Source organism: Vanellus vanellus (genome assembly GCF_965231255.1).
Source record: "Vanellus vanellus genome assembly, chromosome: 2".
In the NCBI taxonomy this organism is placed as follows: Eukaryota; Metazoa; Chordata; class Aves; order Charadriiformes; family Charadriidae; genus Vanellus; species Vanellus vanellus.
Genome location: NC_138906.1, coordinates 36,439,900 through 36,454,307, shown reverse-complemented (window position 1 = coordinate 36,454,307; position 14,408 = coordinate 36,439,900). Strand labels below are relative to the sequence as shown.

At 39.4% G+C, this 14,408-nt stretch overlaps 1 protein-coding gene and 1 long non-coding RNA gene across 2 annotated transcripts; one reads left to right on the top strand and one right to left on the bottom strand.

The window, feature by feature from the left end:
* Positions 1-2,722: 2,722 nt before the first annotated feature.
* LOC309668660 lies at positions 2,723-8,585 on the bottom strand. Its single transcript, XR_014268863.1, has 3 exons — positions 8,349-8,585; positions 3,563-3,598; positions 2,723-3,074 (listed from the first exon to the last, which is right to left on the bottom strand). It is a non-coding gene; the product is annotated as an uncharacterized lncRNA (long non-coding RNA).
* A 98-nt stretch (positions 8,586-8,683) lies between these two features.
* TOMM7 (translocase of outer mitochondrial membrane 7) lies at positions 8,684-14,256 on the top strand. The gene is made up of 3 exons (XM_082479132.1): positions 8,684-8,939; positions 12,278-12,326; positions 13,555-14,256. Exons 1-3 carry the CDS (start codon positions 8,759-8,761, stop codon positions 13,568-13,570), a joined length of 246 nt encoding a protein of 81 aa, XP_082335258.1. The 5' UTR covers positions 8,684-8,758; the 3' UTR covers positions 13,571-14,256.
* The last annotated feature ends 152 nt before the right edge of the window (positions 14,257-14,408 follow it).

The following is a 14,408-nucleotide window of genomic DNA, read 5'->3' as shown; positions in this document are numbered from 1 at the left end:
TTGCTCTTCAGGTTTTCAAAAGCCGATCAACATATCATTCATTTCAGAGTTGCTGGAACTGATATACAACATGGGAAGTAACATTCTGCACGTGGTTTTAAAGACGTTTCATGGAAAAACTACAGAAAATAATTTTGCTGTGATATAATTAACAATTCTAATATATAGTGCTATATGTACTACTCAAGTACTAATGTCCTAAAAGAGACAAATATCAGCTTAGTCTACTCCAGTACACTGCCACTAGAAGCAGTCTTTCCCCCTAAAATGTGAAAGGAAAGAACAACTTTTATTACTGTGTTTATTTTAGAGAGAACTTTCCATCACAAATCCCACATGCAATTAACTCATCTCTTAACTCAGGAGGACTCATTTTCCTTTCTATATTTAAAGTAGGAAGGTAATTGGGAGGTGGAGGGGAAGCTATCTTAGTTATACTTGCTCACATAAGATTCATCTAGCATGATTTCAAACCCAAGGTGACATTTGTGTCTGGAATACAAAATCTGTACCATTATGCACTGGAGGATATGATCAAGCTGAAAAGTCTCTGCTTCATGTATCTTGTCATCTTCATGCTTCGTTACACTTAACAGCATCTAATCTCTTGTGACTGCTACCTAAACCTAAAAATAAAGTAGAAAAATGTGGTTTCTTCAGATGTGTACTTAATATATACTTGAAAAAAAGGGAAAGAATAAAAGTATTACAGAAATGTCATTTTGCTTGGGACCTTTCAAATGCTTGAAAATCAGGTTCAGATTCATAGCTTGTGCCAAGTGTGCCTAACAGACTTTATAGCGCAGAACATAAGGAACTTTCAGTAGTTCTTTGAATGTCCTCTGTGTCTGCTAAAATTCTTGCTGAAACAGCTACCATTCAAAAAAACCCAACCCTTCAGGAGTCCATATAACATTTTACAAGAGAAAGTGAAAGGCACACAACTAATCTGTCCTTACTGTTTTGTGGGTGTTTTATTTTGGTGGTGATGGTGGGGTTTGGTGGGTTTTTGTTTGTTTGGGGTTTTTTGGTTTTGCTTCAGGTAGGAAGTAAATAATGAAATCTCATTAATCACTCCAGCATGTACTGTTACAAATCACCCTCTTAAACCAGACTCCAAAAAAAACAGTATCTAAAATGACTGCCATTCTGCACTTCTAGGAGATTGCTGTGTGAGATTTTTAATAATCCTAACGGAAAAGCAGCAGCATTGCCACACTGATAGATGTTTTCCTGAAAGGTCATTGGTGTTCTATACATTAGTGGAAAGAGTCTAAGATGAACTTACAGATAAATGAATTAGGCAGTCATTACATAGAGGATATACTTTCATGTCTACTTGACAATATTTTAAAATTAATAAAATCTAAAAACATTTGTCTGGGCGAAATATGGCATATGATTATGCTAAAATAGACAAAGTCTGGACAGAAATAATGTATGAAAGGCAAATGGGACAGCATTTTAAGAGATTGGGTTTTATTTTAATAGAATAGTAAAATCTTCATTAACCATGAGTTGTGCTTCATTTAATCCTGATAGCACTACACAAGACTTGCAAAGGAAGAAAAGAGCTTTCATTGATCACCTTCTGGTATCTATGAAAGGCCTTAATTCTCTTCATTATAATACTAAATTCCTGATTATAATCTTCCATGTGCTGAAGATCTCAAAGAATTTTCAGTGAAATCTGAACTACTGAAATGTGAAAAATACAGACATAAATGCTGATACTTTAGTCAATATGGTTCAACTTCAAGTTCTGAAAGGCAGTTCTTTCTGGAGTGTCCTCTTTAGTAGGAAGCTCATGCAATGCATTCTGACGGAGCTGGGCAAGAGGAGGTGTGAACTGCTTCCCACCTTGTTGGTCATGGTTAGGCCATGTTGAATTAGGAATATGATAACAGGTCTTTCCTTAAGTTTCTGAAGTGAATTCACCCAAAGTGAAAAATCAACATAAATTAGTATCTACATTCAATTGTTCAACATTTAGATACACTGAGAAAGATTCAGTTTATGCATACATATGACACATTTACTTTGTTGACTGGGTAATCTTATTCAAGATCTGAAAATATACATATTTACATATTTTTACCTTTCCTATTATGCTCTGAACTCTGTAATTTGCATTACAAGTTGTTAAAAACTATTATGACAACACTAAAACCTAGACTATCTTTGAAGTAAGAATTAAAGCTATGCTTTAAATTCTATTTAAATTAAAGCTATGCTAAAGTAAACTTGAATTTATACTTTAAAAAAAAATATCTTAACACCCTTCCTGTTTCGAAGGCACCAAAGGAAAAGGATACTTAGAGTTATACACAGTAACTGAAACTATGTATTTTTTCTAACAGTGACTTAAGATAAAAACCAGAACAAACTCACATTCTCGCAGAAAACCCACGCAGACCTGTTCCACATCCACCTGGCATATTTCAATTCAGAGGTCCTTCTTTTTGCTTTACTAGTTGTTTTCTCTTTGCTTATAACCAGGAGATAATTACTAGCTTGTTGTTGTTGTATACATTTGTCTTGTAAAATCTGAAAGAGTGCATCCAAAAGCACTGTTGTAAATCAGTGAAGTGAATGCTGTGCATCAATCAGTTATGATTTCAAATGTTTCATTGTCAGAAAAAGCTGTTTCAGCAGCATATTTATTTTTTGTAGATGGATGCCAAGAAAGACTATTACAACAAACACTCACTGAAGACAGGAAGCAGAATATGACTTTTAATTACAATTCTTATTTTTCAAATGCTCCAATTTTATGTTCTGTATCAAACAGAAATGTTTCATTTTCACGTGCAATGCTGCCAACTGATTGCAAAGACTTACATTCTCAGTTTCCCGGTTGCCTTGCCTTCATACAATGTACTAAGGTCAGAACTGGTACAAAAACAAGTATACAGATGTTTTTGGAAATCAGAATATATTCACCATTTTCCTCATCTTGTTCTGATCATAATAAAAATTTGCCTAAAACAAACATCTTTTAAGTCCTTCAAAATCTTTATAGATGTGTGCCGTTGTAAAAACATATTCTTCAGCAACAAAAATCCAGTTGAAATCTGTTGACAAATAAAAGGTTTACATTGAAATGTCTTTAGAGGAAAATCCTCCTAGAGCTACTGAAACTTTCACCGCTCAAATGCTAAAAAAAAAAAAAGCTTAATTTAAAAACAACAAATGAGTAAATATGGATATTAGTTTTGGCCTCAGAAAATCCTTTAATCCATCAGATTGTAGCGTATCACTGAAAGTATGCAAGGAATCAGATAATTGTTTTCATCCTCGGCCAAGCAATCCAAGCAATCATAAAAACAAGCATTTAAGAACTGCTGTGTTTTTAGAGAACTACCTATGGGAAAAGGTAGCAGTATCTTTAAATGTAACACTTCATTTTCATTATTAAATGAAGATGGGGAGAATGGGAAAGCCAAGTTTCAAACAACAGTAAAGTTTTGCAGCAGGTATTATTCAATTTTTGAGCACAATGGCAGTTCTTATCAAAGGTGTCTAAAAAAATTTGATGAGGTTCTGTTGAATGCTGCCTCACCTCAGACTGCTTTTTCTCCTTCACTGGCCTCTGGAGCTGTAATGAAAAATAATGAAATTATTACTGTGTTTGCACTCAACTCCATATCATCACTCAGTTTTATTTTTAAATAAATGAATTGTATAGGTTTTGTACTGAACATACAAAATTACTTCACTTTGCTTTTTGTTCCTACTGCTCTGATAATTTTAGTAATTTTCTAGCTAGGCATCTGACAATAACCCTTTTCTTGGAAATATCCCATATGAGACAGTGACCAGAGTACAGCCAACGAGTATCATACACAAATTCACATGAAAGAGATTCTAACCTGGACAGAACTTTTTTATATGCATTCCTGCTCTGTATTCCAAGTACGCTTTGAAAATATGTTAAATGCAAAAACTCAAACATATTCACCCCCAAGTAATCTAGGTCTTAACAACATTCAAGAAGACGACATTTTAGAATTCTGACATTTCCCACAGGACATAATAAGACGGTCTTAGTCTTTTTTATTTTGCTTGTAGTGCTTTCTATTTCTATTTGTCTCTGTGAAATGACAAGGCACATTTCTCAGACCAGTAGTACTGCAGAGTAGCTGGGATTTATTAGACTAAATGAATGAGAATACTAAAATGGAATGGAAGAAAAGAGCCATGATTACTAGGGCACAAGAAAAATTAAAAGTTTAATTATAATAATAATAATAAAGTGAAATAGAATGCCTAGTCATAATATACTACTGTTTTTACTGACATTGTAATGATTCAGCCTGTAATGGAAATCTGTTAAAACACCTCTACCTTACGCTCTTGTATTATTTATACTGATTTACAGCATAATCCTCAAGTATGGAACATCTACTGTAGTTTTTTGAAATGTAAATTCCTCCTAAACAGAGTAAAACTCAAACTTTGTTCCCAAGCAGATTAATTTAACGGAGTTTCTTGACAGTAAATTGAAGGGGAAATCTCAAAAGTGAGAGTGGTAAGTGCATAATGGAGGTCTGCAGGGATTTCCCATGTAGAGTTTACAGCAATTTTCCACACACTTTAATGTGTCACTTCACTTTGTCTCCTTCTGAGTCGCATGCACTGTTGCATGACTTCACTTTGTGGTGGGTTGAGATAAAGCTTTAGAGGTCTGGAATTCTTTAACCTGAAATGTACCCTTTTCACCAAAAAACCCAAAGACAACCTAAAGTCTGAAGACTGAGTGGTGTTATTTCCCTGAACCAGAGACTGACACTTAAGTGATTCAGTCATGTCTGTAAGAATCTCAATTCTCTCCTTTACCCATAAAAACAAACATTTGGACAGTTTACAGTGAGTGTTAGTGGTATTTGCTATGAAAACACTTGTGGAATTACTGTTAATCAAGTTAATAAAGCAGCAGGGATTCACATTCTTGTTGTCCTAGTTGAAATCTCTGCAATTTTATTTCTGATTTTATTGTTGCTGATTGCATGAACTACGAGGCAAAAGAAATTCAATATTAAATTCAATCAAAATAGTATTACTATTTTTCTTTTGTTGCTCCAGCAATTGGGGCTCTTGTTTTTCTTATTTAATGGATACAACATTCCAAATTATTTTGTCTTCATTATCAGCCATAAGAAAAAAAAAATCAAATAAACCCAATATCCTTCATGGAAGAGTTAGCACAATAAATTATAAATATGAACTAGTACCCACAGCAGTCCCACAACATCCTGCTTCTGACTTCTCCAGGCAAAGCTGCCTCCATCAGTTTCTTACAGTACCCATTTCTTTGGGTATTACTTCTTCTCCCTTCAAAACAGCTCATTGTTTCATGCCCAATCATAGGCAACTTTGGTTTTAGGGGCCAATTTTCAATATTCCAATTATTTGAATAGTGATGTCCCACCAGCTTGAACTTGCAGGGAAGACGACTGATGCTCTCTTTCACCCTTTGGCCAAGTCAATAGCTCACTAAAGGACTGTTGAGCTCTTCTAGGCCACAGCATTGACTTTGTTTGCAAGAGAACTGTGGCGAAGAAATATTAACTTTCTTGCTATTCATTTCCTGGCTTCTATGTAAAGAAATAACCTACAAGCTTTTAGTCAAACATTAGAATTAACAGACATGAGAAATGACAGCTATCAAGGAAAGCTTCTGTACTCTGAAAATTATTCTTTGACTTGATAAGTGAAGGAAAAAAGAGAAGCAGCTGGTACACATGTCACACTTCTGTGAATACCCTTTCTCAAGAACATCCACAATAAGAATATACTGTATCAGACATGGCTCTCTTAAGCCAATTTATACTCAGAGGGGACAAAGCTGTTTAACCATTTGGTTTAGTACACTTGACCTTCTGAATCCCACTTACACTAAAATTATAAAAAGTTTAAGGAAAATACCTTTTGAATTTAATTCCAATACAGTAGGTCACATTTTCTTGCTATATTTTGTAAGATTATTAACAAGCTGTGTGCTGTAATGAACAGTTGGTTTTGTATGTTTAGAAAGAACAAGCTGTAACAGTAACTACATTGTGGAACCAGATCTGATTTGGTCTCATCTACAAAGCAAAATCAATTTAATAAAAACTGCTGAAAAATAGGTTCCTGCAGCAACCACTTCTCTTCCTTTGCAAAGGTCAGCAAAGACGGTTCATTGGTTTGAGGTTTTTTTGAGCATGACAAGCCATTACTGACAAATGAATGTGCCTCTTGCACTATACTTGTTCAGAAGAATAGTAAATTTATCATTTTGAATGGCTGTACAATTCTACTCATGAGTACTAGTTTGAAAAATTTGACAACAGCGATATACCAAAAAAAATTGTAAGCTAATGCAAACCTACGGATAGAAAGACTTGTTACCACAATTTCAAGTTAGAATTCTCAGCTTGAATAGAAGACTATCCCTAAAATAATTTAACAATAGTTACATAGTACTCAATTTCAGGAGCAGAAATACAGCAATCCACTGATGTACAAGTAGCAGGCTGGATAGGACAAAGTAGGACTATGTGACCGCACTGGTAAGTATAAACTCACTTTTAATACCATCCAGAAAAAAGCACCAAAGAGCACTTCAGAGGCAGCTCTGTCTTTTATGGATGAATTATCTGTATTACTAGTTGCCTAAGACTGCCACAAGAAAGTCTTCATTAGCGTGTTCCATAAATTCTGGATTTGTTACTGAAAGTGTTCCATTAATCTGGAGGTACTGTTTTGAAGTAACATCATAGTGGTTGCTAAACAATGAACTGGAAAAAGCCCTACGTGCAAGATGATACTGGGAACACTTTATTTTTTAAAGTGAAATGAAGACATCTAGCTGGTATTTTTCTACCTATCCCAGCAGCTTACCTGCTGCAGAAAGAGCCAAAACTGACTGTTTGAAAACTTCATAATGCAGAACTAACTCTTACAAAGTCAACTGACACAACATGTGCTTCCATTATGATATATCATTATTTGGAGCACACTTTGTTGCACCTAATGGCCGAGAAGGTATACAGAAAATATATCATCACATCGTGTGCTACTTGTCATGAAGGCATATTCTTTGGGGAAAGACGTAGGCTCAAAGTCCAAGCTTCATACTGATGCTCACCTGCTGATGAACTACAGCACTGGTGCCTAACCTTTCTTTAGGGATAAGCTACTCAGTTTATGAAGAAGCTGCTCACAAACTCTAAGCCCCGGCTTTACTTTGTTAGATTATCGTTAAATATGTCAGTCACATGACTAGAAATACTGATGTATCTCATTAACATGTTTAATGCATAAGAAAGCACAGGGCATACGGATTGGTTTACAGGACGAAAGGCTGTTTGTGCTTTCTGTAATGTGACAGCATGTTTGTGCCACCACATCACCAAAATACTCTTTTATGCCCCACATTTTGATTAATGGTAGATCGTGGCAAAAGCAAGCTGTGGTCTGCCAGAATCCCTCATGTGGCTTGCAGTTTGCTACCTGTCCATACCTGGAAAGAAAGGGGCAAGCTATAAACACATATTTTGATCATCACAGAACACTGGAAGAGGAAATGAGGTATTTGTATAAGTGATATTTAGTATAATCCTGGATTCTTTTTTGATTTAAAAGCACAGACCTGTTGTTATTCTTAATGTGATAAAACAGCTATAGAAGTTCAAGTAATTGCTTTAGGCAAACCAATACATAACATGCAGAACCTTAACTATGTCTGCTCAGTAAATCGTGACTATGAACAAACCTGAGCAGATTTCTGCACTGTCACAAGGAGTGATTTCTAAGATTTTTTTCATTGTTTCCATATGCAATTAAATTCCCTCCAAACTGTCAGTAGTTTGATATAGTTAGCAGACATGATATAGACTGCCAATGCTAAATACCGCAGCCACATTAGTAATTCTAGGAACCTGAAGACCTGAATCTGGCACTACAGCAAAAGGCAGCAGACTACCTAAGAAAGAATAATACAGGTATGACATAACTGGCTGAGTCAATGACATCACGCAGCAAGATGTCTCGTAAGCAGTGGTGTCAAACAGACAACAGCTCGGTGCTTAGGGTGTTGCAAGGGAATCTTGCAGAGACCGCTCATTTATTAGTTAGAAATGACAGTGCCTCCAGGCCTTGAGTTTGTGAGGACAACAAGCCCTAAGTGCTGTATCAGCATTTTTTTGATATCAGGTCTAAAAACAGAGCGCCTCTCTCCATATTTCTAGTCAAGCTTCCACAGACTGAGCGCATCACAGAGTCTGGTACCAAAGTCGGAGAGGTATTTCCCGTTTCACCCAGAAACATTTTTCTTTACCGCTCCATCTTTACCTTCCACTTACCAAAAGGGCACTTCCCAGCCTCCAGATGCGGCGAGCAAAACGTGCGCGTACCTTGAGAGCTCCCGGGGGAACAAAAACCCCAAACAATTAAGTAAACGCAGAACCTGCAGGCAGAGGAGGCCCAAAGCTTTTGTAACCTCCCCCCCTCCCCCTCATACAGACGCCCCCATTCCGGCGGGCCGCCCTCGGCCCCTCACCCTCGGCTCGCGGGGCCGCCACAGGCGACGCTGAAGGGGCCCTTCGGGGCCCCAGGCGGCAGCGACCCACCGCGCCGCGCATGCGCAATGTGCGGCGAGGGGCGGAAGGAGCCCCGCGGCCGCCATTTCCTCGCCCTTCTCAGGGAAGAACCGCCCCTCTCCACCCGTCGCTGAGGGAGTGCCTCCTCTCCGCAACCCAGCGGCGGCGGCGCCATGGGGTCCCGCCCACCGCCGCAGCGTTACGAGGGCGGCTGGGCTCCTCCTCCTCCTCCTCCCTGCCCCGCCGCCGGAATGCCGAAGCTTAGCAAGGAGGCCAAGCAGCGGCTGCAGCAGCTCTTCAAGGGCGGCCAGTTCGCCATCCGCTGGGGCTTCATCCCCGTCGTGCTCTACCTCGGTCAGTGGCGGGCGGGGAACCGAGGGACCGACCGGCGGGGCGGGGGGGAGGGGGGCGGCCAGCGGCGCGCGCTGCTCGCCCGGGCCGTTACTGCCCGCTCGGCCGCGCGCGCTCCGGGGGGGGGGGGGGGGACACACACGACACACCGCATACGGAAGGGCACGTGCGGGGGTGGGGGGTGGGGTTGGGGGGTGGAGGGCGCCGCGCTGCTACCGGCGCTCTGAGGCGCTGAGCGCGCATGCGCGGCCAGGGAAGGCGGGGCAGCGCTGAAGGGCCGGCGGGGGGCCCGGAGCCCCCTGGGCCCGGTGCGGGGGTGGGGGCTTGCCCTTGACAGAACTGCGAGGTAGTTTTAGTTATTTATTCATTTCTCTATTTATTTATTCCTTTAAAAAGTTATTTTTGCCCCTTTTTCTTCCTGGAGGCTGTTCCCGCGCTGGGAGCGCGCGTTGAGCCTGGGTGCCCAGATGAGGGGAGGGCCGCGGCGGGTCGGGCCCCTCTGGGGAGCGGGCTGAGCGTGCACCGGGGCAGCTTGAACAGCAGACGGGGCCGCGATGTAACGATGCGTTCAGTGACCGATCGCTCTAGTGGGCGAGCCTGCTTGTTTCTTGCAGCGGGGTGGCCGTGCGCGAGGAGAAAGCGGCCTGCGGCCGGGAGCTCTGCTTCGTGGGGACGAGGGGCTTGCCAGCTTCTGGGTGAAGTGGGATTGCCAGCTTGGTACAGGTTACCGCCTCTCCCAAAATGGCGCGGCTCCTGTTTCCGAGCTGCTGTTGGACCATTCAAGGGGGTCCCTTAAAGTCATTCCCGGCGCCCAGGTTGTGTTTCGCTTGCTCCTGTCATGGGGCTGACTGGGCGCCACTGCTGCATGGTAGGTCTCCCACTGAGCTTGGGCTGTGTGCCATCAGCTGTCCTTGTGAAAGAGAGTGGCCTACTTAAGATATGCACAGTGTTCAATAGGCCTGACACTTTTCTTCACTTCTTTAATGACAAGGGGTGCTGATTCCTGCTGTTCCTCTGGCTTATTTTCTGCCCCAACTCTGTTTGTCCTTTTGGGAAAAGCGTCTGAAACAGGCAGGCATCTCTGCCTTGAATGCAAACATAGGAAGGTTGGGAGCTCGATGTGTTTACAGTCAAACCTGATAGGTCGTTTTAATTAATTGAGGGGAGTACAGCGTCCAATTTGAAGGGCTTTGATTGTTCACATTATAGATAACAATCAGGAAAAAGTTGGTCTCTTCAACAGTTGCTTACATCCTTTAACAACTACAAGTAGAAGAGGTCACTTTAAATACTATAGAAAAATCTAATTGGCAGTATTAGATTTAAAGTTTAATTACACTTCCATTTTTAGTTTATGAATTATTTTAAATTGATAACTTTTGGATGGGGAATTTCAGCAGGTTTTGTGACCTGATTTTACTCATGCTGAAGTTCTGTTTTGATTTTACTTTTGTGACAGTAGCTATGAATATGGGAAGGATGCTCTTTGTTCTGAGGACAGCAGAGGAAATTAAATTAAGTTACTTCGAGTCATATAAAGGCATCTTAGTGTTTACAGTTTCACTAATATCAGGTTGTCAAGTATATTTCTGTTAGGTAGTGGTGGTGAGAAACTAAGTTGTAGTTGTTTAACTTCATATCTCCAGAAAGAAGTGTGCTGTTCCACATCTACATTGCTGTCTTCTAAATTCGTCTGCTGTAGTGAAGGGACATTAAGTGTAAGCAGATGGGAGGGGCATGTGCAGGTACCACCTTTGCTTGGCATAGACATTTGGAGGTGGCATGCACTCAAAATCTGTAGATCTGGAAGAACCTTTTTTGTACTGGGATTACATTTGAATCTGGGAAGGAAAGTGTGATGCAGTGGAAGGGCAAGAGGTTACACAGTCTTTGGTGTCACTGATTCGAGGTAAATTTTTCTGTTGACCCCTGTGCATATGAAATACGCACTAAACTGAACACAGGCAAAGAAACTAAGAAATTTTGAGCTTTTAACTTTCAATGAGAGGCTTTCTAGGTCAGGATGGGATGCTCATGAGAGGTATGAGGGAGCCTGGTATATGAATGTGCAGTTATAGGTCATTGGTCTGTTGGTTTTGTTTTGTTGTGTTTTTTAAACTTGTTTTGAAGTGGCTGCCCCTGTTTTAAGTAGGTAAATTAGACCAGTGCAGTTTTGTTAAACCTGGCTTGCTTATTTAAAAGTGCTGGAGGGGAGGGGAAGCCTGAAACATTCACATGCACAGTGTGACTCCTAATAAAACTTCATGAATTTTAAAGCAACTTTACTGGACAGTATGGCAACTAAAGAAGATGGGTCAGCATGTTTAATAGTCTCAAATCACATAAGGTTATCTTTGAAGGCTAACCCTGTTCCCCTGAAGGTTAATGGAAGTTTTGCCATTAACTTTCATGGCCTATGTTTCAGGCAAGCTGACATTATTTATTTTCTGTAAATGAGGGAAATAACATATTTTTCATAGGATATCCATTTCTAGATAGCAAGTGTGGAAGAGAGTGTGTTGAACAGTGCATGAATTGCATGATTCCGCTTCAAAACCTTTAATTCACAGTCCAGCGGGCCAAGATATTTCATACACTGAAACTTCAGTTGCTTCTCTGGCATACATTTGCTTCAGTGAATTGGTATTTGAGTCATTAGCTGGGGATGAACTCTTTATAATTACTTTTCATTTTCCTGGGTGTTAGTAGATTGGCAAACATATTGTTTCTTTGCAAACATTAGTACTAGGCAGCTTTTCAGAAAGTGCCAGTAAAAAAAAGAAGATTTTAGGATGATTTAACATTTAGAATTCTATTATCCTAAATTGAGTGAACTGTTACTGAAATACTGCTTTTAAGTTCTGCGTCAGATGTCACTGCAGAATATTGCCTGTTAGGACTCAGGAGCTCACTTATACCAGTTATAGGTGTCACTGTTGGTGTGGCCTTACTAAGTTGCTTTCTAAACAACATTTAAAATCTGCATGCTTGTGTGTGTATAGGTATGTGCGTCTTTATCTTTGGGATAACTTCCTTCATCTCACATAGCTATTTGTCCCTGAATTTTAAGTCAGATAAAGATGCAGGTAAGAATTAAAAAAAAAAAAAAAAAAAAAAGAAACTGTACACTTGTATTTATTTTCTCTGTTTTCTAACCCTGATAAGAATGTGCAATTTTTATTCAGGTTAATACACAACTTCGTGAATTGCAGCTCCCTGCTCAGTAGGTTTTCTTTTGTATTGCAATTTAATGGGCTAGAATAATTTTATGGTGATTTAATTATGTAGGAGTCTACGCATACATATTTATATGTATGTATGTAATGTATGTTTCACTTCAGGTTTTAAGAGAGGTGCAGATCCTGGAATGCCTGAGCCAACTATCTGGAGGTATGTATCGGTACCAAATGTACATACAAACTCAATGCAGATAGCTACTGTTTTGGGTGTTATCGCTGAACAGCAACAGTTGTGAAGGTTACTTTCATCCATTGTTTTTAATTGTTTAGGGTGAAAGCATAGCTGGTCGTGGTTCTTGTTTCTTTAGAAATCCAAAGGAGAAGACAGCAAAACACAAGTTCTTCAGAGGCCCTTTATCTGAATCTTGCATGGCTTTTAATATATGGCACTTCTTGTACATTTTGAGTGGAAGCTGCCCTTCTGATCTGTTGTAGAGCTAGGGCATGCAAGTTTCTGCATTGAGGAATAACTTCTCAGCTTTCTAGCATGAATTTAAAACAAAACCCAGTCTCCTTCCTTTGCAAATGCGATAGTTACTCTGCATAAAAGCTGCAAGAAATAAAGGGCTACATTCTTCAATATCGGTCATTGTCATGAAGCAAAGTGCATTTGCTCATGTTGCCTCTTTCTTGTGGGACTGTTTGTTAGTGCTGCAGTATCATGGCGTTAGTAATACTTGAATTCTTGTGGTATTTGAGTTTTATTGGGGGGCTTCCATGGGTCAAAGTAATTAAATTAAAGTTTTGAAGAAAGTGCGACTCTCTTACTTTTCTGGAAATAACTTTGGTTACTGTGCAGAACCAGGTATTCCTAACACTGTATTGATGGCCTGTACTGTTTGCAAAGTCATATATTAACCCTTCTAGCTTCACATAGTTACAATGTATAGAAATCCCATTTTTAGGCTTCAAGCGTTCAAGGAAGCTACTTTTAACAGTAGAAAATATGAAAAAATATGTCAAGATCATGTTACAATTTCAGTAAAATCTTTTGTTGTCTTAAGAGCTACCTTGCGGGAGTTGTTTGCTGACAGTGTTTCTATGTTAAGCTTCACTTAAGACTTTTTTCCTTGGTCCATTGAGTGTGTCTCTGCACAGCATAAAGTATGTATTTCATACCAGAGTGTATGTACATAGATACCAGAAGCACGTGTTTGGTCTAATCCAAAGCTTACAGATGGTGATTTTTCTGAGCACATTTTCATGCTCTGCAGGCTTACATTTTATTTTAAAGGTGGCATTATTTCAGTATTTTGGGGGCTAGTGTTTATTCTGTACATTTACAGGGCTGTTTCTCCAGAATTGTGTTTTACAAATATCCATTTAAAAACAAGAACATGCTGAAAATCTGACTCATTTCCTCCCCCCTCCCCTTTCAGTCTACTTTGGGGATGAAGGATGTGGCGGTCCTGTTCTAGAACCAGGCGATGGACAGAGAAAGTGTCTGAAGATACATACATTCCAGAGGATGAGGTGGACACTTACACCAGCTGGCTCAATCAGTTTGCTAATGACATAGGTTGTACATACAACAAAATGGAGTTTATATGGACCTAACTTATTTGCATTACAGTGTAATTAAATAAATACAATTTGAATGGATGCACATTGTTTGTAAGTCTTTACATAAGTATAATGTAGTGATTTTATTACAGAAAGGATAACCTGTTGTGTGGGTTGGTTTGTTTTTGGGAGGACACAACAAAAATGCTCTGTGTGTGTGTATGCTTATATAGTGCTCTTACTGTAAGCGGAATTTATTAATGTACAACTGAAGGAAGAAAACAAGTACACTAAACAAGGTATATGCTTTATTTTGCAATCTTGATGGTTTGACTTCAGTTGGTTTTCTCCCTTTTAACACTGAAATTCGGGCACTGAAATGGCAACTGCTAGGTTTCTGTTAAATAGAAGCTGCATTAGGTAAATTACTCTCTCCCCTCTAGAACTGTACAGGATAGTTTGTATCTATGCTGCGATTTAAAAAAAAAACCTCAAATGTTTATTGGCTCCAAATTACCACTGCAACAAAAGTATTCTAGATTTCAGATTGGCTTTTTTTTTAACCCCATAGATTTTCAGACAATTTTTACATTAATAAAATGTTTAAGGAATAGGAGATTGCTCAGTTTCTCATCTGCTATGAAAATTCATGGTAAAATGTTACTGTGTTTAAGGGCAGACGTGATTAGAAAGGAAATGAGCCAAGAGGAAAAAATTCAATTGAGAGACA